This window comes from Triticum urartu, chromosome 1A, assembly GCF_056163025.1.
Source record: "Triticum urartu cultivar PI428250 chromosome 1A, HENAU_Tu73, whole genome shotgun sequence".
Taxonomy (NCBI): Eukaryota; Viridiplantae; Streptophyta; class Magnoliopsida; order Poales; family Poaceae; genus Triticum; species Triticum urartu.
Genome location: NC_141873.1, coordinates 551,406,803 through 551,434,487, shown reverse-complemented (window position 1 = coordinate 551,434,487; position 27,685 = coordinate 551,406,803). Strand labels below are relative to the sequence as shown.

The 27,685-nt window shown below is 46.6% G+C and overlaps 2 protein-coding genes across 3 annotated transcripts in view; one reads left to right on the top strand and one right to left on the bottom strand.

Moving 5' to 3' along the window:
• LOC125528685 (transcription factor IIIB 60 kDa subunit-like) overlaps positions 1 to 20,618 on the top strand; it is a 32,755-nt gene extending 12,137 nt beyond the window's left edge. For both annotated transcript variants that reach the window (XM_048693131.2, XM_048693128.2), the window contains 7 exons: positions 14,150 to 14,231; positions 19,062 to 19,120; positions 19,233 to 19,313; positions 19,384 to 19,458; positions 19,563 to 19,643; positions 19,770 to 19,817; positions 19,990 to 20,618. In XM_048693131.2, coding sequence (XP_048549088.2) covers positions 14,150 to 14,231; positions 19,062 to 19,120; positions 19,233 to 19,313; positions 19,384 to 19,458; positions 19,563 to 19,643; positions 19,770 to 19,817; positions 19,990 to 20,184 — 621 coding nt within the window. In that variant the 3' untranslated portion in view covers positions 20,185 to 20,618. The remainder of the gene's footprint in view (positions 1 to 14,149; positions 14,232 to 19,061; positions 19,121 to 19,232; positions 19,314 to 19,383; positions 19,459 to 19,562; positions 19,644 to 19,769; positions 19,818 to 19,989) is intronic.
• A 1,642-nt stretch (positions 20,619 to 22,260) lies between these two features.
• On the bottom strand, positions 22,261 to 25,357 carry LOC125538730 (endoglucanase 15). Its single transcript, XM_048702008.2, has 6 exons — positions 25,064 to 25,357; positions 24,219 to 24,632; positions 24,009 to 24,098; positions 23,756 to 23,920; positions 23,354 to 23,641; positions 22,261 to 23,253 (listed from the first exon to the last, which is right to left on the bottom strand). The coding sequence occupies exons 1-6, from the start codon at positions 25,277 to 25,279 to the stop codon at positions 22,564 to 22,566; spliced, it is 1,863 nt and encodes a 620-aa protein (XP_048557965.1). The 5' UTR covers positions 25,280 to 25,357; the 3' UTR covers positions 22,261 to 22,563.
• Positions 25,358 to 27,685: the final 2,328 nt, after the last annotated feature.

Genomic DNA, 27,685 nt, shown 5'->3' with positions numbered 1-27,685 from the left:
CTTCGAGCTTCATAGGCTTCATGCGATGTCTTCTCTTGTCATAGTCTTCAATGTGAGTATCTTCACATACCACCTTTGACATCAATGTCTTCATACATTTTTAGGGGTCATCTCTGGTAGGAAAACCGAATCAATGAGGGACTTCTACCTGTGTTATCCTGCAATTCTCACAAACACATTAGTCCCTCAACTAGGTTTGTCGTCAATACTCCAAAACCAACTAGGGGTGGCACTAGATGCACTTACAACCTCCCCCTTTTTGGTGATTGATGACAAACTAGTTGAAGTTTTCAACGGGGAATATAATATGTGAAATTGTAAAGGATAAGGAATTGTCTTCATAAGTTGCAAGGGCTCCCCCTCAAGATGTGCATATAAGTAATTTGCTTTTGGAATGCAAATGCACATGGCAGGTTGTACTTGTGGAGCTCCTCTTCAACTTATGATGACAATTCATTATGCATGTGAAGATATGTGAAGATAATGACATGCATAATGGAAAATGAACGTCTGCAAAATGATCTAAGTGCGGAATTTATCGTCGCACATGCGGAATTTATCATCGCATCACAAAGTGGCAAATAAGCAGCAGACGACCATTGAGTTTAAGTGTTACAACTCAAAGAACCAAATGTATCAAAACGAGAGTTGTAAACACGAAGCAAAATATAAAGCACCCGTCCATATGGACCCGCTTGAAGACTATCACTCGTATGCTTCTTCCCCTTTTGTCAGTAAGGAGCAAAAAGGTTTGAAGACATAGAGCATCTACTCGTTCCCATGAAGAGTAGGTGAAGCAGCAGGGTCGTCGGTGGTGTTCGGCGGTGCAGAAGAACTTGGAGCAGTGTCGAAGCGTGCTGAAGGAGGTGGCGGTGAAGTAGCATTGTCTTCATCCTCGATCACTCTGGCATGCACAGTTGCAGCAGAGGAAGAGAACTCAGAGTTTTCAAGAGATGGAGTGCGTCGCAGCACTGCCCTTCGAGAAGGTGTGGAGTCAAACTTGAAGCGTTCAGAGAAGCCATCCTCTTGAAGATCATCTTCAAAGCACATCAGCGTCAGCCCCTTTCATGTGCGTCGAGAGGTTTCATGGGCAACAAAAGCATTCTTGGTGGCAAGATTGCGAATGCGGTTGACATCCACCAAGAGGCTTTGCATTTGACGCTTCAGCCAGTCATGATGCCTATCCTGTTTCTGATGAAGAGCCACCAGAAGCTCTCGGTCATTAAGAACACGAGTGCGCTTCTTGGATCGTTGGGCAGTTGTGTTGTCGGTGGCTTCAGTAAGGGCAGGATGTGGTGCACGTGTAGTTCCAGCCAAAGGATACACACGAGTGACTGCTTCAACTCCTTCAATGTTCTGAGAAAAACTTTGATGCTCTGCATTCTGAAGACTTAGAGGTTCCTTGGCAGGCTCAGGATAGATGGCTTCAATAGATATATCCACATCAGGCAGAAAGATCCGATAATTGCGAGCAGATGGCTGATATGAGATAGCGGAGTGAAGTTTGATCAGCCGCATTACCCATGGGGCGTAGAACTTCAAGACAAAAAGATCAGAGCCTGATGCAGCAAGTTGGCGAATGAAGAACTCCTGTGCATTGAAGCATTTGCCATGAAGAATATAGAAGACCAAAGTCTTCATTGCACCTTCCAGCTTGGCATGTGGAGAGTGTCCTTTGATGGGCCAGAGAGTTCGCCTTATGATGTGATAAATAGTCCTTGGCAGATACTCTAGGTCTTCAACAAAGAACTCTTTGGGATATGCATCATCTTGGGGCAATGGCTTCATCATACTGAGCATCTGACTCATGTTAGGTCCAGACTTCTGAAAGATGCTCTCCACAGCTTCACTGTGAAGTTGACAGCCAGATTCGTAGAGATCGCCAGGAGTGGGTAGACCAGTGAGCTCAATGATGTCAAAGGCTTTGGCTTTGTGATGAACGTTTCCTGTCATCCACTCCAGGACCCAAGTCTTCGGATCTCTATTGTACCCGCGGATGTGAAGTGTGGCATAGAATTGGAGTAGCAACTCTTCGTTTCAATGCTCTTGATCGGTGACGAACGGCAGCAATCCAACCTCTTTGAAGCACGAGCTTCTTCCAGACAGGGCAGACCAGCTATTGCTTCAATGTCAAGACGCTTGTGTGGGAAGATGCGACCTTGATTGTATAGAATGCAGGAGTAATAGCTTCGCTGCGGATAGCTCCAGAACCGATCAGATGATATTCTTTCCCTTGAGTAGGGGTTCCTGGAGCTATTGAAGAATGTGTTGTCTTCTCTGAAGCCATTGACATTGAAGGATCCAGGTGCTGATGCAGGACCTGGAAACCTGGGCAATTTTGGAATTGGCTTCTGTACCTGAGGCCTGTGCTCAACATGATAGTCGAACTGAGGACCGGCAGCAGGCGCAGGAACAGAAGCAGTGGGATCAGTGGCTTCACTGACTTCTGGTGCTTGGGTTGGTGAAGGCTCCACATTAGCTTCAGCCATGACATCGTCAGTGGCTTCATTGGTGTTGGTGGTGGCAGCCTCAACATTTTCAACCTTCACTTGACGAGCTGGAGGGTCGGTCACAATCACGTTCTCCTCGAGAACAGCTTCTTGGTGCGACAGGGGAGTAGCAGCTTTTGGGGCTTCTTCTTCATCGGCTGATGCAGCCGGAATGTCTTCAGCAGTTTTAACTTCAGACTCAGAGACTGGAGGCCTTGGTCCTTTACGAAGCCTGCGCAATGCTGGAGACGCCTGTGGAGTTGGAGTTGGCTGGGCCTCAAAGTCTTCTTCCTCTTGTGGGCGATCAGCCCATGAAGCATCCTGAGCAATTGGCGTCAAAAGACGACCAATGCTGATGAGTTTGCTGTGCGTTAGCAGGCGATGATACCTGTTGGTGCTCGAGCTGAGGAAGGACTGCATCATCTTCAACATGGTCATGGTGACCAATGTCTTCAGCAGCGATGGAATCAGCTGCTGGAAAGTCTTCAGCTTCATGAGCCTCTGTGAAAGCAGGCTTATGAACAGTCAGTTGACGTTCTTGCGGTTCAGCGTCAGGGTGAACCATGGAGATGGGTTCAACAATCAAGGGCTCTGTGGGAGCAGCCCGTTCCTTCTTGGTCTTCCTCTTCTTCTTGGAGGGGGCAGTAGCAGAGGCTTCAGGATGTTTCCTCTTCCTGGCTTCAGCCTCAGCAGTCCTCGTCTTCTTCAGCTCTGAAGCGGTTGACCGGGCCTTTGGCTTCGAGCCAGTCATGCTAGTTGGGAAGACAATGGGATCTGCTTCCTGCCTTGGTGCGTTGGGTTCGGCCACAATGGGCTTCTTCTTCTGTTTAGCGCCATCCTGGAATCAATGCCCGGACGCCCAAGGGCCTTGCGCTTCTCAGCCTCGTTGTAGCCTTGCACACACTTGTCAGCCAGGCTCTTCATGCGCTCCCGAGAACCCTGAGCTTCTGCGCGTTTCTTGAGAAATACTTCTTTGAGCTCGTGCAGCATAATCTTAAAGTTTTTCACCTCTTGCACGCTGAGCTTGGCCATATGCTTCTTGAACTGAGCCTTTTCATAGTCAATCTTTTGCTTCAGTTTGACGATGCGCTGAGCGAGAGCTAGCTCTGAAGCAATGGCGCCATGGAAGGCGACACTGAGGCCAATGGGTAGTTGCAGATCTTCGAAGCTGATGTTGGGCGTGTCAAACCACTCATCAATGAAGTTATGGATGATTGTCACGTCAAAAAGAGGCAGATCATTGAAGATTTCTGCTTCTTCTTTGCTCTTGATGAGTTGCTCAAGAGTGTCATCTGCAAGATCTTCATCACTGGACAGATCAATGGCATCGTTGCGCAGAATGGCAGCAACTGTCAGCTCTTGGCCGGTGTGTGGCAGAGGCATCTTGACCTTCTGGGGCTTAGAGATGCGTGACAAATCTTCAGACTGCACACTGTCTTCAGGAGGTGCAGTTGCCAATGGCTTCGCTCGTGAGATTTTTGGTGCAGAGGCAGGCTTGGAAGCTTTTGGCTGCTTCAGTTTCTTTAGCTTCGGCGCTGCAGGCGCTTCCTCTGAGTCAGCGTGATCTGCAGGCTCATTTACGACAGTCCCTTGAACCACTATATGGGTGATGAGACCTTCAAGATTGTAGAAGGGCCTAAGAAGATTGGGTTCAGCTTTGCGAGTTCCATCGGCACGGGGAGCAGAGGGACCAGGGTTGAAGTCTAATCCCAAAGACTTCTTGTTCTGCTTCGCTGAGTTCTTGGCAAACTGGAAGTTGCGCTTGAACAGATTGTTGTCACGGCACCATAGTAGCGACGATGGGTGTGCATCTGCAGGCTGTGGCCCGCGGACCATGCAGGGATAGAAGCCTTGTTCAATGGCTTCTTCTCTGGACCTGGGTTGAAGATTCTTGTATAGGATGTCTCCCCACGGTCGCTTGATGGCATTTTTCTCAGCATATTCTTGGGTCACAAACCGGTATTTGAACCATTGTTCTGCCCAATATCTTCGAATCCACTGGATTCGGGTCTTGCGCTGATTATAATCCTTTTCAGGATCTGTCTTGTAAAGTTCTGAGAGGTCATCAGGCAGATCTCTTGATATTCCGCCACGACGCTGTCTGCCTCCCTTCTTTGCAGCTTTCTCTGAAGCCATGAATTTTAACCTGAAAGACTTCAATACGTTCAAAGGCTTCAAGGGCTTTCGTTTGCTGGACAAACATGAACTGGCTTCGGGAGAATTTATATGATGCTGTAAGAATTCTGCAAATGAATGCAGACTATGAGAACCAAGGGATTCTCCCACGGACATGTACCTGTGACAGCATTAAGGTGCGAGGGAAGGGGAAGAGGTCATATGCATTCTCAGAATATTTTGAAGATAAATCAGTTTAGAAGACATTGACCTCATCGTGCGAAGATATTCACTCGTAGATAAGGAGTTGGTTCCAGATTTGTACGAATCCATGGATCAATACAAGTGAGGAATCTAACTACTTTGTGAAGTACAAGTGAATATACTAGGCATATTATGAGATGCAGTATGTAAGAGATCCAACTTGTGTGAACAGAAACTGCTTGTGGTAGAAAGTGACGAAGCTATAGGATCAAAGGGGCTATAAAAAGAAGTTTTATTTACCACACGAAGAACTGCTAGACGGAGTGGAAGAGGAGGCCGAGCAGTTCGATCGTCCGTGCCCTAACTTGGCGACGGAGGACACCTACGGCGACGACGGAGAGGACGATTTCCGCGGTCGGCGTGAGGACGGCGTTGGAGAGGTTGCGGCAGCGAAGCGCTTCGTCGCCGGCGTCGTCGAGAGTTAGCGGTGGCGCTAGGGTTCGTGCGAGAGTGGAAGAAAAGATAATGACTGCGGTGAGGCGTGTATTTATAGGGACAGGTGCGGCTCAGTGTTATTACACAGGTGCCCCTGGCGATTCACATTTGAGAAACACGTGGCCATCATGCAGCATGTCGGAGGTTGTTCCATGTCCCACGCATGCCTGGATTGTCGGGTGGTCGTTCCCACTTCTTCGGGTTTCAGGTGAAGGAATGAGTATTGAAAACGGACTTAATATTTGTCTCTGTATCTTCTGCTGACAAAGACGCAGAGAAGACATTCGACGATTTCAATAGAATGCATATGACCCTGAGAGATGGAGTTTGAGATAGAAAGCATAGAGAGGTTAGGGTCCGATCACATTCACTTAGTTCAAAAGACTCAACATGAAGACATAGCTATAAGTGAATGCTATAGAGGACAGAACACTAGTATATATATATTCAACATAGTGAAGATAATCATGAAGACATGTTGAAATTTAAGCCAAACCAAATGTGAAGACATAGCAAATGTAACGCCATGAGTGAAACACTTCGAACAAAACCTTTGATGGCGGCGTTACCCACCGTATAGGAAGTATTAGACCCAGACACGGCGCACAATTATCTGGCGTTCCGAAGTCCAATTCTACATTAATGTATTCACACTTAGAATGTATGTCTTTATTGATTGAAGATATACTTTACTTCGTGTGTTGCACATCTAAGTCATTAATATGCATAAGTGTTAGGTTGTGTGCCTGATCACAAGACGTTTGAGAATTCCAGGATATTTAGCTCACACCGTAACTTGCAAAATCTCTTTTCATCTAAGGGCTTGGTGAAGATATCTGCCAATTGCTCTTCAGTGTTGACGTGTATAATATCAATATCTTCCTTCACAACATGATCTCTGAGAAAGTGATGACGAATTTCAATGTGCTTTGTCTTAGAGTGCTGAACTGGGTTGTTGGCATTCTTGATGGCGCTTTCGTTGTCGCAGTAGAGTGGCACTTGCTTCAGATGAATGCCATAGTCCTTGAGTGTTTGCTTCATCCACAGAAGCTGAGCGCAGCAAGATCCAACAGCAATGTATTCAGATTCAGCAGTGGAGAGAGATACACAGTTCTGCTTCTTTGAAGACCAACATACAAGTGATCGTCCCAGAAAGTGACATGTGCCTGATATAGACTTGCGATCCACCTTGTCACCAGCATAATCAGCATCCGAGAATTCAACCAGATCAAACTCTGAGCCTTTTGGATACCATAATCCTAGAGTTGGGGTGTGAGCCAAATATCGAAGAATTCGCTTCATAGCTAAGTGATGCGACTCCTTTGGTGCCGCTTGGAATCGAGCACACATGCAAACACTAAGCATAATATCTGGCCTAAATGCACATAGATAAAGTAAAGAACCAATCATGGAGCGGTATACTTTTTGATCGAACTCTTTACCATTGTCGTCGGGACCCAGATGATGTTTGGCTGGCATTGGCGTCGTGAAGCCTTTGCAGTCTTGCATACCGAACTTCTTCAGGCAATCTTTGGGATACTTCTCTTGAAATATGAAGATGCCGTTGCGTTGCTGTCGTATTTGAAGACCGAGGAAGAACTTCAGCTCTCCCATCATGGACATCTGATATTGCTCTTGCATCATATATCCAAACTCTTCACTGTATTTCTGATTGGTGCAGCCGAAGATGATGTCATCCACATATATTTGGCACACGAACAGTTCACCATCATATGTCTTCGTGAAGAGAGTGGGGTCGAGGGAACCAGGTATGAAGCCTTTGCTCTTCAGGAAGTATTTGATTGTGTCATACCAAGCCCGAGGGGCTTGTTTGAGGCCATACAATGCCTTGTTGAGCTTGTATACCATGTCAGGATGTTTCGGATCTTCAAAGCCAGGCGGTTGTGCAACATACACTTCTTCTTCAATCTTGCCATTGAGAAAGGCGCTCTTCACATCCATTTGATATAGAAGTATGTTATGATGATTTGCATAGGCCAGCAGTATGCGTATGGCTTCAAATCGAGCCACAGGAGCAAATGTTTCATCGAAGTCAATGCCTTCCACTTGAGTATATCCTTGAGCAACGAGACGAGCTTTGTTTCTGACAACTTGACCATGCTCGTCTTGCTTGTTGCGGTATATCCATTTGGTGCCTATTATATTGTGCTTCCGAGGATCAGGACGCTTAACCAGTTCCCATACATTATTCAACTCAAACTGTTGAAGCTCTTCTTGGATAGCTTGAATCCATTCAGGTTCCATGAAGCCTTCTTCAACTTTCTTGGGTTCTGTTATTGAGACGAATGCGAAGTGCCCACAGAAATTTGCCAGTTGAGTTGCCCTTGAATGAGTGAGCGGACCAGGTGCATTAATGCTATCAATTATTCTCTCAATCCGCACTTCATTGACAACACGAGGATGTACAGGTCGAAGGTTTTGCTCTTGCTGTTCATTGTCATTGTTAGTGGGATTGTCTTCAGGCTGAGCATTGTCTTCAGGTTGATCAGGTGCGGAGATGATAAGTTTCTCTTCAAGTTGAGCCTCAGAGGGTATGATTTCTCTAGTTCCCATTAGCTTGATTGATTTGCTGGATGGAACTTCATCTAGCACATTTGGCAGGTGCTCTTTTTGTGAACCGTTAGTCTCATCAAACCGCACATCCACTGTTTCAACCACTTTATAATGAAAGAGATTGAAGACTCTGTAGGAGTGCGAATCCTTTCCATATCCAAGCATAAAACCCTCATGTGCTTTTGGTGCAAATTTTGAAGTGTGATGTGGATCCTTGATCCAGCACCTGGCTCCAAATACTCTGAAGTAACTGACATTTGGCTTCTTGCCAGTAAGGAGCTCATAAGATGTCTTGTTCAGAAACTTGTGAAGATAAACACGATTGATTGCATGGCATGCAGTATCAATGGCTTCAGGCTAGAATTTTCTTGGAATCTTGTATTCATCAAGCATCGTTCGGGCCATCTCAATGAGTGTTCTGTTCTTGCGTTCGACGACGCCATTCTGCTGTGGCGTGTACGGAGCTGAGAATTCATGTGTGATGCCCAAAGTATCAAGATATGTATCAAGGCCAGTGTTCTTGAATTCAGTGCCATTGTCACTTCTGATGTGCTTTATCTTGGCGCCATAATTGTTCATTGCTCGATTGGCGAAGCGTCTGAAGACATCCTGCACTTCAGTCTTGTAGAGGATTATGTGCACCCAAGTATATCTAGAATAATCATCAACAATGACAAAGCCATAGAGACAAGCAGTAGTAGTAAGAGTTGAGTAATGAGTGGGACCGAAAAGATCCATGTGGAGCAGTTCGAAAGGTTGAGTGGTTGTCATGATTGTCTTTGAGGGGTGTTTGGCCCTCGTCATCTTTCCTGCTTCACAGGCACCGCATAAGTGATATTTCTTGAACTTGACGCCCTCGATGCCTATGACATGCTTCTTCTTTGCAAGGGTGTGAAGGTTCCTCATGCCAGCATGCCCTAGCCTCCGATGCCAGAGCCAACATTCTGAAGCTTTTGCTAGAAGACATACGGCAAGCTGTGGTCCTGCTGAGAAATCTACCACATACAAATCATCTTTCCGATACCCTTCAAACACTAGAGACTTGTCAGATTCCATTAGAACAAGGCAGCGATATTTTCCAAACATTACGATCATGTTCAAATCACAAAGCATTGAGACAGACATTAAGTTGAAGCCAAGGGATTCAACAAGCATGATTTTATCCATGTGTTGATCCTTTGAGATTGCAACTCTACCTAGACCCAATACCTTACTTTTACCAGTGTCAGCAAATGTGATGTGACTCTTGTCGGATGGACGTAAGGTTGAGTCCATAAGAAGGTTTCTTTTGCCAGTCATGTGATTGGTACACCCACTATCAATAATCCATTCTGAAGACGCTGGTGTCGTACCCTACAGTGCAGTTAGGGGGATAGGCTTCATGAAGAGAATTGTGAAGCAAAAATATTTGACGAACCAGTGGGTTATGAAAGATTAGATCCAGATTAGGACTAATAGGGAGAGTAGCAAGCGATTCAGGAACGAAGTACATAGTAAGACCATTCGGACATTTGATCTTGCGCCCTACAAGATGTTTAAGATCCCCAGCAATAGCGTCAAACGATTTTGGTTTTCTGCTGGAGACCTTTCCCTGCAAAAGAGAGTTAAGCTTTCTTAGCCACCCACATCTTCAAGGGTGGCTTAGAAGCAATAAGTCTAAGTGCAGCATCTGAGAACTTTGGCTTTGGAGCCCTAGCAAACAGTTTTGCAGGCGGACAGTAGTACTCATAAGAATAAGTAGAATAGTTCTTGGTCTTATGAACATGGCGGTTTGATGAACCGCACTCATATTCATAGGCCTGAGTATGATTTCCCTGCAAAACATTTGCGTTAGTGCGACTCAGGTGAGTCCTCTGTCTGTATGAAGCCTTTGGACCGTATGAAGCTTGTGGTCTGGGGTTTGTCTTCTTCACGTGTGGTGTTATGATGACATTCACAGGAAGATTCTCCAGACACTTTTTCGGAATCCAGATCTTCTTCATAGGCGGTCCATTCCTGTAGTTAGTACCAATGTACCTGGTAAACACTTCACCATTCTGATTCTTAAACAGTTTATAGTTTGCATCAAAGGATTCATCAATGACAATGGAGTTTGCACAAGTGAAGCCAGATAGAGTGGATGGATCTGCTGAAGATTCCTTTGCAGCAACCCATGTGGTTTTGGGGTACTGCTCAGGTTTCCAGTAAGAGCCATCAGCATTCATTTTCCTTACGAACCCAACACCCTCTTTCCTCGGGTTTCGGTTCAAGATATGCTTTTTGAGGACATCACACAGTGTCTGATGCCCTTTAAGACTTTTGTACATCCCTGTTTCAAGCAATGTCTTCAACTTAGCATTCTCATCAGCAATAACAGTGGTATCCTCAGCAGAGGGATTAATTTCCACATCAACAGTTGAAGATATTGCAATAGTAGTAGCAGTAGAACATTCAGCAACAGAAGTAGTATTATCACGCTCAATGCATTTAAGACATGGTGGTTCAAATCCTTCCTGAGCGGAACTGATCTGTTTGGCGCGAAGTGACTCATTTTCCTTTTGAAGATCTTCATGAGCCGCTCTCAATTTCTCAAGATCTTGCTTCCTTTGAAGATAATCATAGGAAAGCTTTTCATGAGTTGTTGAGAGCGTTTCATGACGACTTTCAAGTTCCTCATACTTAACGTGAAGATTTTTTATGTCTTCAATTAAGGACTCAGATCGAGTCATTTCAGCGCCTAACAGATCATCGCTTTTGTCTAACAGTTTTTGAATATGTTCCATGGCTTTCTGTTGTTCAGTTGCAATTTTAGCAAGTGTTTTGTAGCTGGGTTTTGAACCACAATCAGAGTCATCGTCACTAGATGTTTGATAGTGAGTAGTGCGTGTGTTTACCTTGGCACCGCGTGCCATGAAGCAGTAGGTAGGAGCGGAGTAGTCCTTGTCATTTGCATCGGTGTCGGTGATGAAGTCATTATCTTCAGTGTTGAAGATGGACTTGGCAACGTATGCTGTAGCCAGACTTGCGACGCCAGAATCGGACTCCTCCTCAGACTCCACCTCCGCCTCCTCAGAAGCGGACTCCTCCTCTGAATCCATTTCCTTGCCAACAAACGCACGTGCCTTGCCAGATGAGCTCTTCTTGTGTGATGAAGACTTGGAAGAAGACTTTGAGTGTTTCTTCTTCTTCTTGTCGTCAGAGTCATATTCCTTGCTCTTCTTCTTTTTGTTCTCATTGTCCCACTGCGGACACTCAGAGATGAAGTGGCCAGGTTTCTTGCACTTGTGACATGTTTTCTTCTTGTAGTCATGAGCAGAAACTTCATCATTCCTTGAGCTTGATCGGGAAGACTTTCTGAAACCTTTCTTCTTGGTGAATTTTTGGAACTTCTTCACAAGCATAGCAAGTTCCCTTCCAATGTCTTCAGGATCATCAGAACTGCTGTCAGATTCTTCTTCAGATGAGGAGACAGCTTTTGCCTTCAAGGCACGAGTTCGCCCATAGTTTGGACCGTAGATATCTCTTTTCTCAGAAAGCTGAAACTCATGTGTGTTGAGCCTCTCAAGTATGTCAGACGGATCGAGTGTCTTGAAATCAGGACGTTTTTGAATCATCAAGGCTAGGGTGTCAAACGAATTGTCAAGTGATCTCAGTAGTGTCTTGACGACTTCATGCTTGGTGATATCAGTAGCGCCAAGGGCTTGAAGCTCATTCGTGATGTCAGTGAGTCGATCAAACGTGAGCTGGACATTCTCATTGTCATTTCTCTTGAAGCGGTTGAAGAGGTTGCGAAGGACACTGATTCTCTGATCTCTCTGGGTCGAGACGCCTTCGTTGACCTTGGAGAGCCAGTCCCAGACTAGCTTAGATGTTTCCAAAGCACTCATGCGGCCATACTGTCCTTTGGTCAGATGACCACAGATGATATTCTTGGCAGTAGAGTCCAGTTGAACGAACTTCTTGACGTCAGCAGCAGTGACACCTTCTCCAGCCTTGGGAACGCAGTTCTTGACGACATACCATAGGTCGACGTCAATGGCTTCAAGATGCATGCGCATCTTATTCTTCCAGTAGGGATATTCAGTTCCATCGAAGACGGGGCATGCAGCGGAGACTTTAATTATCCCTGCAGTCGACATAGCTAAAACTCCAGGTGGTTAAACCGAATCACACAGAACAAGGGAGTACCTTGCTCTGATACCAATTGAAAGTGCGTTATATCGACTAGAGGGGGGGGGGTGAATAGGCGATTTTTATGAAAGTCTTCAAAACGTGGAAGTTATGAAGACAAACGATAGAAATAAACCTATTACCATGCAGCGGAAGGTAGACTACACTAAGCAAACCATAGTCAAGTATTCAATGGAGTGAAAGCACAATGACTAATAGCAGCAATGTAATAAGGATCAGGTAGGAAGATATTATGAAGCCAAACAGAACACGCAGTCACTCAGTGAAGACAAAAGATAGTGCAATCATACAATGACTTCACAAGGACCAACAGTAAGTAAAGGGAAGGGAAGGATGAAACCAGTAACTCGTTGAAGACAATGATTTGTTGGACCAGTTCTAGTTGCTGTGATAACTGTACGTCTGGTTAGGGCGGCTAGGTATTTAAACCTGAGGACACACAGTCCCGGACACCCAGTCCTGAACACGCAGCTCAGGACACCCAGTCCTCACCGTATTCCCCTTGAGCTAAGGTCACACAGACCTCGCCCAATCACTCATGTAAGTCTTTAAGATAGACTCCCAAACCTCCATAGACTTCGTTCACCGGTAATCCACAATGTCTCTTGGATGCTCAGAACGCGACGCATAATCGGCTGGAGGATTCACAGTCCTCAAGTGTAATAAGTCTTCAGATCACACAGACAAGAAGACTTAAGTGATGCCTGACACTCTTTGGCTCTGGGTGGTTAGGGCTTTATCCTCGCAAAGAATTCTCTCAAAGGCTTCGAGGTGGGTTGCTCTCAAACGACAAAAGCCGTACTCTAACTTTGAGTAGCTAACCGTTTATGGTTGTAGGGGTGGGCTATTTATAGCCACTAGGCAACCCGACCGACCTGATTTGTCCGAAATGACCCTGGGTCACTAAGGAACTGACACGTGTTCCAACGGTTAGATTTCATACACACACGGCAGCTTTACTTGGGTTACAAGCAAAGCTGACTTGTCCGACTCTGGACAAGTTTCGCTCTCATAGTCTTCACTCGAAGACATAGGTTTTGGTTAAGCATCACTTCAGTCATTCTGACTGGTTCACTTAGACCCCACTAAACAGTACGTTGGTTCCTATGACTCAACAAAGAAGAAACAGAATTACAAAAGATCTAAGTCTTCGAGCTCCATAGGCTTCATGCGATGTCTTCTCTTGTCATAGTCTTCAATGTGAGTATCTTCACATACCACCTTTGACATCAATGTCTTCATACATTTTTAGGGGTCATCTCTGGTAGGAAAACCGAATCAATGAGGACTTCTACCTGTGTTATCCTGCAATTCTCACAAACACATTAGTCCCTGAACTAGGTTTGTCGTCAATACTCCGAAACCAACTAGGGGTGGCACTAGATGCACTTACATAAGCATTTTTGAATTATTTTCATCATTCATGCAAAGTGAAGATTATTTTTCATCAGTTGACTGCACAAACCCCTGGTAAATCCGGTTTTGTAATTTCTATAACATTTGCTGTTTATTAATTACATTCATGACTTGTTTTCTTTTTGTTAAAAGAAACATTCAAGTTTCATCTGCATATTGTTTTACACTTAACCTGTTACATCTAGATTATATTCCTGAACTGTAGTTCGGAGCTTCAAAATGAGGTTTCTAAGTAATATCAGAGTTTTCCTTTCTATCCCATAAAACTGTTTGCAGATAGGTATCTCAAAAATTATCTAGTGCTGAAGCTGCTTCTCTTTGTTTATATTTTTTACTCCATCTTCTGATGTACTCAAAGGATGTTTGCAAGATGGGAACAAAATATACCCATTACATCCAATACTGGGCTGTACCAGACTACCTGTCTTGTTGCTGCAATCTTCTAATGGAACATATTTACCAGCATAATCTATTTTATAGTGCTTAACTTCGGAATTTTTTATCTTGAGCTAATGTCATGTGCTCCCTCTGTAAAGAAATATAAGAGCGTTTAGATCACTATAGTGATCAGGAAGTATATTTTATCTCTTTACTACAGCTGCATTTGTTCTTTCTCTTATAGTTCATTCGATGTGCTTGATGTGTGGTTGTTTGTTTGGTGATTCAAGTTTCCTTTTTTTGAGCAGAAGTCTGAAGGCAAATCTTCGACAATTGCTTCCAGCCAAATTGCAAATGATTTTGTTGATTTCAAAGATTCAGAAGTGGAAGGTTTGTTGGTTCCTGTAATATGATTATTGAAATAGGCTTTCGCTCCACTATAAATAAAGCAATCACCACGTACATACAAGAAGTGCAAAGTGCATGAAAGAATATAAGAGCTTTGCTGGGGCAACAACACAACACGCCCAAAAGCAAAAGCAAAAGCGATAGAAGACTCCTCGGAGCCAAAGGTTTAACAGCTAGGGAGCGAAGCGGGTTGGCGGCCTGCCACTAGAAGATCATCAATCATGCCCCCTAGCCGACCCTTGTCCCGCTGCCACTGTTGCAAGAAGGCCAAAAATTTAAACACTGAGCCAGAAGCACGCCGCAGAAAGACCCGCTTGATAAGGTGCAACCATAGGCCACCCCCTAAGAATCCGCCACACCCATCGCAACATGAGGGCTACATTCTGTTAGGAATAAGCAACTTGTATTCCCATGAGGCCATAGGCCGATATATATATACATGTACAGGTGTGGAACATATGCAGGAAACCCCTCATACAACGGGATAAATACAAAGGGGTACATGACTTATATTATAACTCTAACACCCCCCCTCAAACTCATGGTGGATTAACAACACTGAGTTTGGAGAGATAAAAGCCATGTTGTGCTCTAGTCTGAGCCTTCGTCAGGAAATCCGCAAACTGTAACTCGGAAGGCACATACTGAAGAGCAATAACCTGATCCTGCACAGCAGCGCGCACATAGAAAGCATCAACACCAATATGCTTGGTGAGCTCATGCTTCACAGGATCGCGTGCAATGCTGATAGCACCTGTACTGTCAGATAAAAGCAGAGTCGGTGTAGTGACAGAAACACCAAAATCCTGAAGTAACCACCGTAACCAAGTCACCTCTGCCGTCAAAAGAGCCATTGCTCGCAACTCAGCCTCGGCACTCGAACGGGAAACTGCAAGCTGTTTCTTCGCCTTCCAGGCAATGAGAGAACCACCAAGAAAAACACAGTAAGCAGAAAGTGAACGGCGATCGGAAGGATCACTAGCCCACGTAGCATCCGAATAGGCCTGGAGCTGTAAAGAACTGGAGCGAGGAAAGAATAGACGGTGAGAGATCGTGCCTCGAAGATATCGAAGAACACGAAGGAGATGACTATAGTGAACCAAGGTGGGGGCAGAGACAAACTGACTCAGAATATGAACCGGATAAGAGATGTCAGGACGAGTGACAGCTAGATAGACAAGACTGCCGACAAGATGACGATAACGCACGGAGGTGAACATTGAGCTCCATAGGAGTCTCAACAACGCGCTCGTCAGTAAGAGCAGCACGAGCAAGAAGATCTTGGATATACTTTTCCTGGGATATAAAAAAGCCATCAGAGGTAGAAGAGACTTCAATCCCAAGAAAGTAGCAAAGGGGTCCAAGATCAGACATAAGAAACTACTCACTAAGACGGGCCTTTACAAAGGCAATATACTCGGGGTCATCCCCCGTGATGATCATGTCATCAACATAAAGAAGAAGAAGAGTCCGACCACGAGGAGAAAGGTGAATAAACAATGCTGGATCATGAGCACTTGCTAAAAAACCAGCAGCAGTGATCACAGAGGCAAAGCGCTCAAACCAGGCGCGGGGGGCTTGCTTAAGGCCATAGAGAGAGCGACGAAGACGACATACCATGCCATCAGGAACAGAATACCCAGGGGGTGGCTGCATGTACACCTCCTCACGCAGCTCACCATTAAGAAAGGCATTCTTAACATCAAGCTGAGATATCGACCAGTGGCATGCAGAGGCAACGGCAAGAAGTGTACGAACAGTGGTCATATGGGCCACAGGAGCAAAAGTCTCGTCATAATCACGACCATGCTCCTGCTGAAAACCACGAGCCACAAGACGAGCTTTGTGACGCTCAAGAGAACCATCGAAGCGAGTCTTAACCTTGTAGACCCACTTACAAGTGATCGGACGGACTCCGGGAGGAAGAGAAACAAGATCCCAGGTACCAGTGCGTTCAAGAGCAGCAATCTCCTCTGCCATCGCAAACTGCCATTCAGGATGAACAACAGCCTGACGGTAAGAAGTCGGCTCAAGAACAGCAGCACCAGCAGTGGGAAAACCAAAGCGATCAACAGGCGGACGAGGACGAGAACGCAAGCCATAAGTAGGCTGAGAGGAAGATGACAACCCATCCACAGAGGCATCGACTGGTCGTGGACGACGAGTGTAATGCTGAGGAAGAGATGGAATAATAGAAGGAGGAATCGGCAAGGTAGAATCAGGGGGTGGCGACGAAGAAGTCATCGGAGATGAAGGTGTAGAATCCGGTGACAGACTGGGAGAGGAGACCGGGGAGGAAGTCACCGGAGATGAAGGGGGAGAACCCGGTGACATGCTAGGCGAGGAGACCGGGGAGGATGGTGGCTGCAAGTCAACTAGATGTGGAGAAGGAGAGGAAGTGGAACGGAGAGGTACAGTGTCGGCGGGGGTGATAAGTGAGTCAGGAAAAGTGAGGAAAGAGATATCCTGCACTGAAAAAGTCGAGGAAGATGGGCGTGGGTAGAAGGGACGATAGGAGCACGAGTAACAAGCATAGAGGGAACCTCCAGCAAACCAGCACCACGTAAGCGAGTCTCCTCAGCACGAATCTCAGAAAGCGCCTCCATGAGAGAAATACGGCCACGAGCAAACAACTGAGCACGCCGGGGCTCAAACTCCTTACGAAGTCGAGACAGGAACTCATAGACGCGATGAAACTCCAAATTGGCCTGGACAGCCTGGCAACAGGGGCAGGTACGACACCCAGCACTACGGAGAGAATCAAGCTGGCGCCAGATAGCAGAACTCTGAGCATAGAAGTCATCAACAGTAGAGTCACCCTGCTGAAGAGCATGCTCCTGACGGATCACAGTGAGGTATAAGGCATCACCAGAGGGCTGATAGCGCTCACGAAGACGGGTCCACATCTCAAAGACAGTAGAAAGACCCAGAAATTCAGAAGCAAACTGAGGCAGAACACTAGCAGTGAGAACAGCTGCAGCACGAGCATCATCATCAAGCCACTGGGTGTAAACAGACAGAGCACCATGATACGTCTGAAGAGCCTCCTCATAAGCCAAAACCCTCTCATCATAAGCACGATCAGCAGCCTCATCAGCAACCTTAGCCGCATCCTTAGCGGCCTGATTAGCATCCGTAGAAAGAACCGATGGAGTTGGCGGAGTAGGGGCCACCGGAGGAACTGGTCGTGGCGGACAGCAGACCTCGCCAGAAAGAACACCCCAAAGACGGATGCCACGCATGTGAATGCGCATGAAGCCAGTAAACTCGGTGTAGTTAGTACCATCAAAGATCACCGGACAGCGAGGAACAGCAACATAGCCCGATGCAGCAGACATTTTTTTTGAAAACCGACGAGAGCACCAGCGACAGCAGAATCATGCCCGAGATACTGGAGGACCGGGCGACCTAATCAGGCGAGCCGGCGCGGGCGACCTTATCGGGCCGACGCTGGCGACTGGAGACTGGATCCGGCGAAGAGCAGCGGTCGGCGGCAGGATTCGACGAGGGTAGCGGGACCTGGTGAGGGCGGCCGAAACCAGCAGCTGGCGGCGGAATCCACTAAGGGGCGGCGCCGGCAAGGGGCGTGAAGCGGAAGGGATGGGTGGGCAGCTTCGTCCAGGCGCTGGAGATGGTGGAATCCAGCGGTCGGCGGCAGAGATCGGCTGCTGGCCTGCAGCGGCGGATGCAGACAACCCCCTGGCGCGTGCACCTGCTGGGGTGGGAGAAGAGGCGCCTGCGGTAGGAGTAGCAGAAGACGTGGAGCAGCACAGCCGGGAAAAGGAAAACACGGCGGCGCGATTGGATCTGAGCACGAGTTGCAGCGTGCGAAAAAAAAACCTAGGCTCTAATACCATGTTAGGAATAAGCAACTTGTATTCCCATGAGGCCATAGGCCGATATATATATACATGTACAGGTGTGGAACATATGCAGGAAACCCCTCATACAACGGGATAAATACAAAGGGGTACATGACTTATATTATAACTCTAACACATTCATGTGATGTGACGCTAGAATACCCAGGCCCCTCTGGTCCTTAGGGAAGCAGATATCAGCCTACTTCACCATATGGTACTTTTGCCGCCCATTGGCTGCCTGCCAGAAGCAGCGTGATCGATCCTTGTCGAAGGCGCTATGCACTCCCTCTGGAAGAATATACAACCCCATCATATACATGGGGAGGCTAGAGAGGAGTCTATGAGCATGGATTTGCTCCTGTTGGAGGTGAACCTCCAATGCCACGACTACGCCTTGGCCTTGGCCTTGACCACCCCACAAGCGGGTTAAAGTCCCCGATCAGGGTTGGCATCCTCAGGTAGGTCATTGGGAAAGGGAACTTGCAATTAAGGTTGTTTGCAATCCACTGCTGCTACTCGGGCAGGTACCCCACGACCACAACCTTGCTTTTACCCAAGTTGATCTTGAGGTCCGACATGGCCTCAAAGCAGAGGATGAGGAACTTAAAATTGATAATATCTAGTTTGTCCCCTCCACCATGATCATGGTTTTGTCCTCATACTGGAGGTGGGTCACCACCTCCAAAGATAATATGCCGAACCACACCATTGATGTGGTCGGCTACCTTAGAGCCTTCTCCAAGGTAGCTGCCTGGGCGTCAACCGCAGGGTTAAAGAGGAGGGGGAGACGGGCCCCCCTTCCACACCCCGCGCGAAGACCTAAATAGGGACCCACTTTCCCATTAATATTGATAGTACTCTACAATAATTTCAGTGTCATTTTGCCTTTTAGTTTTTATTGGCAAGCAAATGGCTAATCAACTTTCTGGATGCCTTGTTGCATCCTTAGGTGAAAATGGTAAAACTGGTTCTGATGCAGAAAATCTTTCTGATATTGATGATGCGGAGGTACTTTTATCCATGAGATGTTGTAACAGACTAATTATCGCATCCCTAATTAGAGCCTGAGATTTGGCCGTTCTTTCTGATTTCCTGTAATTAATATTTGATAAATTTGCAGGTTGACAGGTATCTTCACAATGAAGAAGAAACACAAAACAAAAAGATTATCTGGGAGGAAATGAACAAAGAATACCTAGAGGTACTTATCATCATGAGGCAGTTTCTTGTTCTGACAAGAGGGTGTAAAAATCTGCTGACCTCTTTTACAGGAACAAGCTGCAAAGGAAGCTTTAGCGGCTGAATTGGCAGCTAGTGGTGTATCTGTTGGAGATGGACGACAGAAGGTATGAAATGTTTTAGTGTAGCCCAAGTGTCCTTTGCACACATCTTCCTCAAAACTATTTTTGGTACAGTTCATGATTAGCCAGGGATGTTTTGTTTAATGTAGAAACGAAAATGTAATGAAGACAAGAACTCCACACCTGCTGAAACACCAGCAGAAGCAACATACAATATGTTGAAACGGAAGGTACTGGGCATTTTGTGCAGCCATAGACATCCAAAATATACGTCGTCATGTGACTATTATAGTTGCATGTTAAACTTTGCGCGCAAACGAGCTAACATTTAGTATGTAACATTGCTCCTTTTGCAGGGACTTGGGTCTAAAGTCAACGTTGAAGCTGTGAGTGGATTGTACAAGGTATGTTTTTGCCTTTTATGTTCACTGGAGCTTGATGTATCCTAAAATTTTCATGCAATGTTCTCTTTTTATCCAGCCCAACTCTTTCCCCATCTCATCCAAACTAATAAGAGATCTTGTTTACTTATTATATTTCCTGCCATTCAAATGCTTACTGAGATTCTGCATGCAGATTGAAGACGAAGATGGGAAAGCAAATGGCAAAGATGACATGCACTTCGACGAGCATTATGAAGAGGATACTGGTTATGGTGAAACATTTGATGCCAGTTATGATTATGGTCACGATGCTGATTACAACAACGATGGCTATGTTGATGACGGTGGTGGTGGAGCCTATGAGGATTACCATGATGCTGATTACTAGTAGCATTCTTCAGCAGAGTGGCAATCTGAACAACAAGATCTATTCAGAATATCAAGACAGAACAAAAAATGTCATTCCACCTATATTCTTCATCTGCACAAGATAATTTTTTATTTTATAGGAAATGAGGTTTCATTTTACGTAATTATAGGGAAACAACTCTGCGTTACGCCCCCCCCTCGTGTGCCTCTCTGAGCAATTTTTTTTCAGCATGTGAGGAAAGTGAACATGGCCAAAATGTTTATTTCAAATGGACAATGTGAATTGTGGAGTAAGATTTCTTATCGCGCTACTGACCGGATATCGAACATGTCGATGTTGAGTCGGATTGTCCCCAGGACCCAGGTGATTAACAGCATCAAGGATGACCTATGCATATGGCTCTATCATCGAAGAGGCATTGCTCCTGCTGCTCCCTTCTTTTCTACATTGCCAGTTGGTTAGTCATTTCCTTTTTAGTCATGTCTCAGTTGGTTGCGCTCTTTTTATTTTGGGCTTGTTTGTCACTATTCATTTTTAAATCATTAGTCATTCTTCAGTATGATAACAAATGATGGAATAATCTGATCATGTTGTTAGATCTGAAAACTGTAGCACACGTAGTTGGGATCTACAGTATCTTTTTGGACAGCAGTCAGTGTCGTAGCTAAGCAGTTTTTCTTTTTCTTCAGGACAAACTGCACATTTTCTTTAGCTCTGAAACTGCCTACACAGCTCGCATGGTGTGCCTTCTTAGCCTCCCAGCTGTGAAGCAGCACTCCTAGGTCTTCTTATGTTCTTCTCTTCGGCATCTTGTATCCATTGGGCATTTGGAGCTTTATTAACTTATAAAGCTGAGGTAATGCCTTGTATTTAAAAAATAACTTGAAAAGGTAAGAAGGATGAACATTACATCTCCATGTCCCTGAAATCCAAATTCCTCTCTGGCCTAACCAAACAGTGTCGGGAGGAAGAGGACGAGCACAATGACATTTTTTATCTCTTCACTCCTTCCTCCCATCCCAGTGATCCCATCACTAATTCGCACCTAACACACACGCACCATAAAAACTCTGGATTATCCTAGGACCGCAAACACGACAGAGTTCACACCAGCTTGTATCCTTTATGTTGTATATATACTAGAAATGGAGGCTGCAGCTCACAGGAAATTGTGGAAGTTTTCTCTGTTACTCAGTGTTTTTATTTCTTCAGTTTATCTTCAGTCATATCCAGTGTTATTTCTTCAGTTTATCATTTTTTTCTTCAGTCATATTCAGTGTTATTTGTTCAGTCATATGTCATATTCAGTGTAAATTATTTAGTCATACTCGGTGTTATTTCTTCAGTCATATTCAGTGTTTCTCTCAGTCCCCTTCTTAGTCTTTTTGCCTATCAGTGTGTTGTTCTTTCATTTCCCAAGGCTATCTTCTCTGCATCCCTGTGTTGGCCTTACCAGCGCTTCTTTGTACGCAGGCTTTTCATCCGCCCGTTTTCATTTTTCATCAAGCAAGTCTAACTTGAGGTCCACCTGTGGCAGTGCCACATGAAACGTCGAAGAGGGCACAGCGTCGAAGAAGCACCGCTCCTGCTGCTCCCTCTTTTTCTAACATTGGCAGTTGGTTAGTCATCTCTCAGTTAGCCGCACTATGACTGAATAAAAATTGATTGCCGTAATTCCTTCTTAAATCACTATTTTTTTTGGTGTAGCTTGTTTGCCATAATTCCTTTTAAAATCACTAGTCATTCTTCAGTATGATCAAAATGCTGGACTAATCTGATCATGCTTCTCAAAGTTCTTAGATCTGAAAACCGTAGCTCACATAGTTGGGGCTCTCTTTTTAGACAGCAGTCAGTGTTGTAGGTTGTAGCAGAGCAGTTTTTCTTTTTCTTCAGTATACAAACTACACATTCTCTTTAGCTCTGAAACTGCATGCAGCTCAAATGGTCGTGCCTTGTTAGCTTCTTAGCTTTCTCAGCTCTGAAAATGCAGCTCAGATTGTTGGGATCTAACCTTTTTCTTAGCAGACAGTCAGTGTTTCAGGGCATTGACTGAAGGATGCAGCTCAAATGATAGGACAACATTGACAGCCAGTATTTTAGGGCATTTAGAGCTTTTATTAACTTAAAGCTGAGGTAATGCCTTGCATCCTAAAAAGAAAACTTCAAATGTAAGAAGGATGAACATTACATATCATCTCCCTGAAATCCATATTCCTCTCTGGCCTAACCAAACGCTCTCAGAAGGAAGAGGATGAGCACAATGACATTTTTAATCTCTTCACTCCTTCCTCCCATCCCAATGGACCCATCACTAACTCGCGCCTAGCGCGCACACAACAAACCCACCAAAAACTCTGGATTGTCGATCCTAGGACCTCAAACATGGAAATTGTTCACTCACACCAGCTTGTATCCAGTGACCCACACGTTGGCCGGAGGGCCGGGCTGCACGTACCCAAACCTGACGCTCCTCCCGGGGCGCAGCGCCCGCAGCCACCTCCGGGGAACGTACCCGTACCGCGCCTTGTCGAGGCCCCAGAGCCGGCCGTCGAGCTCCGAGACGCCGAGGTGGAGCCCCCGCACCGTCTTCCGGGACCTGTTGGTCACCGTCACCGAGTACCTGTGGTAGGTCCTGCGCCTGATCGCCCAGGTCCTCGTCACGTTCTGCTCGATCTCAAGGTGAGGATGCCGACGATGAGCCGGCCGTGGCGTGCGGTTTGCAGCAGCCACCTGCGGGAGCGACTGGTACTCGTCCAGCCCGCCACAGGCGCCGGCGAGGCGGGCGAGGACGCCGAGCAGTGGCGCGCTGTTGTAGGTGGCCGCCTCCGTCTGCTCGTAGTTGTTCCTCTCGTCGGCGAAGTCGTCGTACTCATCGGGGCCCCCGACGATGGCGCCGTCGAGGGTGTTGGGGTTCACGGCCTGCTTGTTGTACCAGCTCGCGTAGCCCTCCTGGCAGCTCACGAAGGACGGGTCCGTCCTCACCGACACGATGGAGGCGCCCCGGTGGTGCACCTGCCGCGGGTAGTTCTGCCCGTACCCGACCATGTAGCTCGTCGCCCTCGGGTTGTCGCCAAGGATGTAGTTCACCTGGAATTTGCCGTGTATAAAAAGTTCAAAATGCTGTTGTTTCTGAAAGTAAACAGCAGACATGGCAGAATTGGAATGTTGAGGCTGTCGAGATTACTACCTGAGACTTGACGAACGCGAGGATCTCGAAGGGCTGTGCGGCACCGGCGGGGCAGCGCACGGCGCCCCTGCCTGTCACCGTGGCGTAGTCGGCGTACACGGTGAGCAGGAAGGAGGCGCTGGTGACGAACTGGAGGTTGTTCCACCTCTGGTGGTACATGACGCCGCCGGGGGTCCTCGGGACGTTGACGGCACCCTTGCCGACGCACGAGCACACGAAGAACTCGGCGTTCTGCCGGTACCTTTGCAGCGCCTCCGCGTGCTCCCCGGCTCTGCCCTGAAGCAGGAACTGCACAACACATCATCACGGTACATGAGTCGGGCAAGGTCAGATGAACAACTTCCTTTGCCGAACTAACTCGAGCATGCATGCAGTTAAGCAACCAAAGCAGGTGCTGTGTACCTTGGCTGCCAGCACTTGCACGCCGGGGTACTTGACGTCCCAGCCGAACTGGTTGATGGACCAGCCCGTGCCGCCCAGGGCGTCGCCGTTGCGCGCGAGGTACTCGAGGTAGAACGGCTCCTCCGTGGCCTCGAACAGCCACGCCGCCGCCCATAGCAGCTCATCCTGCACCGCACCATCACATCATTGTTGAAAGGAATGTCTCACCATCTGATAGATGTAACATCTCGTTTCAGAGAGAGTTGCTTATTACCCCGTATCCGCTGAATGACCCGTAGTAATTCCGCGCCACGGTGATGCTGGCATCGTACTTCCCCCGGTACTTGTCGGCGAATTCGAACAGCTGAGCGAGCATATCAAAGAATCAGACAAAGTAATTGTAAGCCAATATATGAAGTTCTTGTCAGATTTCTTCAAGTTCAGTCAGGCTGTGGAATCGGAATCGGCCAAAAAATATATATACCTGCTTAGAATGTTCTAGGAGCAGGTTGGCGTAGCCCGGATAAGTGGTGCGGAAGACCATCGACGCGGCGGCCATTGCCGCGGCCGTCTCTCCGGCCAGGTCCGACCCGGGATTCTGGGGATCAACGCGGAACGCCTGGCGGCTGGTCGTCATGTCCTCGGGCCGCTGCCAGCAGGTGTGATCCGTGTCGCCGTCGCCAACCTCGCCGTACAGCACGTCGGGCTCGGGGTGCGCCTTGATGAAGTAGTCCGTGCCCCACTTGACGGCGTCCATGGCGTTCTTGAGCTCGCCGGAGGCGGCCATCTGCTTGCCGTACTCGAGGATGCTCCAGGACATCATGGTCACCGTGAACGCCATGGGCAGCCCGAACTTGACGTTGTCCCCTGCGTCGTAGTAGCCTCCCACAAGATCAACCTGAATGGATAAAAGATAGCGCAGACACTCCATCAGGAAAAAGCATGGCAGTAGTGGCTCACCAAGTTCGTTACACACATAGAAATTAAGGAGCATAAACAAATGGCATTATGTTTTGATCAGTGCTAGTAGTATGTACTAGTACCTCCGTTTCCAAAATAATTAAAGTTATTGGTTTTCAAACTTGTTTAAGTTTGACCAAGTCTACAGAAAAAAATATATATATTAACATCTGGAACACCAAATTAGTCAGTCCTATGAGATTATTTATGAAATATACATTTGTACTATGTGTACGTATTTCGTGTTGTAGATCTTACCACACTTTTCAAGAGTTGGCCAAACTTAAACAAGTTTGACTTAGGACAAACCTAAAACTTCAATATTTTTGAAACGGAGGGATGGAGTAGGTAAGAAAAATAAAAACGTACCCCGTTGGCCTTCCCGTCAAAGAGGCCGGAGCTGGCTCTCCAGGTGACCCTCTGGTCAGGAGGGAGCGCGCCGGACCTCTGCGCCTCGAAGTAGAGGAGGCTCTTCTTCAACGCCATGGCATAGTCATGTCCAGAAGCAAGGCTCGCCATTGACGCGACCACCATGAGACCGAAGATTGCAGCGGCAACATGAGCGCCACTACTGTTCCTGGCCATTGCACTACACCAAGAAGGTGTGTGAAATAGCAGGGGAGGGCTATGGCTGGTTGGCCTTGGAGCGAGTTGTGGAATATAGCTCAAAAGGGCGCCTCTTATATACACCCACGACATGCTGCCCCAGGTCCACCTTTATCATCTCTCAGTCTCACTACGTACCCTTTTTCTTTGTGGTAAAGCTTGCGAGTGGCATTGGGATGTCCATAAAAGATGGTCATGTGACTGAGACCCTCCTAATCACGTAGTACTACTAGTACAGGAATCCTCCTGATTATTACGGAGAGGAGAGCTTTACAAGCACGTCCGACATGCATGCATGCATTGCATGGGAGTAGCTAGCAGGAATTGAATATGCAATGCACGGCAGCAGAGACGCAGTGGGAATTGACAGACAGTTTTACACACGGTCTTTCCCATTTTTGTTTGCATCTTCTCTATTTTTGCTTGGAATTCGTGTGCTTCTGTTTGTTTTTTACCCTGGGATCTCACCATTTTCCTTTTTCCCTGGTTCATCATGTGTGTAAACAAAAAAGTTGACGGCGGGCGCGGCGCGGCCGGCTCAGTTAATCAGGCCGCTGATTTTGGCAGCACTAGCAGAGGTTCCCATCCGGCACCAAGTCCGCGCGCCGCAACCTTTTGTGTGCACTACCGTAGGATGCGCCGGGAACGGCGACGGGCGGCCGGCCGGCCGGAATAGACGCATGCACACTGTCGTCGATCGTCGTTGCTGAATACCCTCTTGTCTTGTCTGCCGTTCCTTTATAACCTGGGTCAACGAGCCTGTTATTATTGTTACGTACGTATTATGTTCCGCGGGAAAGCCTGCTTACTTATGGTCTTGATTAGTATCCTTATTTTGCTTAGTAGCACTATTTATGCCATATCCTTATTTTGCTTAGTAGCACTATTTATGCCATTGATTATCACACATGCATGCATGGGTGTGTGTGTGTGTGTGTGTGTGTGTTGATATGTACACAAAGATAAAAGAAAATGCATTTCACCTCGAGCATGCTTATGCTGGTGATTCATTTTCTTTTGTTTTTGTTTCTGGAGCGAGAAACTGCAACCAAGTAGGCCGTGATCACCAAGGCTCCGGCCGGAAAAGAGAGGAACAAAAGCAAAAGTTCCCGCGGTTGGGATCATGTCTATGTAGAGAGATGCAGGGCACAAAAAGGCAAAAAAAGACCAACAAAAGTAAAGTCCAAAGCACGGATAAGGCGGGAGCAACCCGCGATCGGCGGATGGTTTTGTTATTATGAATCTCAATCTATCTCCCATACATCTTTATTTATTTATTCATAAGCCAAGCAAACAAACTGGCCCAGCGAAAACGAATTAGTCAAATTATTAGTAGCAGTACCTCTAGAGTAGAGACTCAGAGCAGTTTTCGGTCAACTTGTATGCACGAAATTAAAGGACTGAACACCACTCTCGGGTGCTTTCCGACTTCTCCGGCCGGTGTCGGTCCGATCCGATGTGAACTGCAGCCTGCTGCAGGAGCTTAGCCGCAAAGTGGAACCGAGACTGTGTTACAGAACGGAGGTGCAGGCTGACAATACTCATGGCACCATGTTCCCAGAGGGTTAAAGCCGCAGATGCATCCGTCTTTCGGTCCAAAAGAGAAAGCTTGTCATGGCTAATTCTTACCCCCTTCATTTACAAATATAAGATGTTTTGGATATTTGAGCAAGGAAACTACATGCACACTGAAATGAGCGAACCAACACACTGAAGCGTATCTATATATATCTAATTTGAAAAAAGTTAGAACACCTTATATTTATGAACAAAGGGCCCTCCGTCCGGAAATACTTGTCATTTCTTCGACAAGTATTTCCGGACGGAGGGAGTAGCTTTTAAGGAGTACATGAAATCGAACAATGCAAATACTAGTGTTTGACACGAACATAAAATAAAATAATGTAAACATTTTAGTGTACTTAAGTGCACGGATCAAATATAGGGAAATTCGTATTTTGGAGAAATAAAGCACAGTCCCTTAACAAATGCGCTCCATGGCCTTGGTCAATATGAGTTGGCCAACCGTGTGTTCTCGTTCACTGGGACTCGAAAGGCTCTTGATTATTCGCGTCCACGGGTTGAAGTTGCACACCATCTCCAATTAAGCTGCTACATTCTTCTTCTCAGTATGCTTAGCGTAGACGATGGTGTTGTGGCGGTGAAGTGAAGAGGAGAGCAGAATGCCCGTCGCTCAGGCTATGCTCACCCGCAACCCTCCGCCTTGTCGGTGTTTGATGATGATGTGGACGGCCTTCAACTTGATTGTCAATCACTGACCTAATGATGTTTGCTTGTTGGCGTCGGACGGGATGAATTGCATTCGACTTGTCCGTGCAACAAGTGATAGTTTGCTTCATCAGAGAATGAAATGTCAGCGGAGTA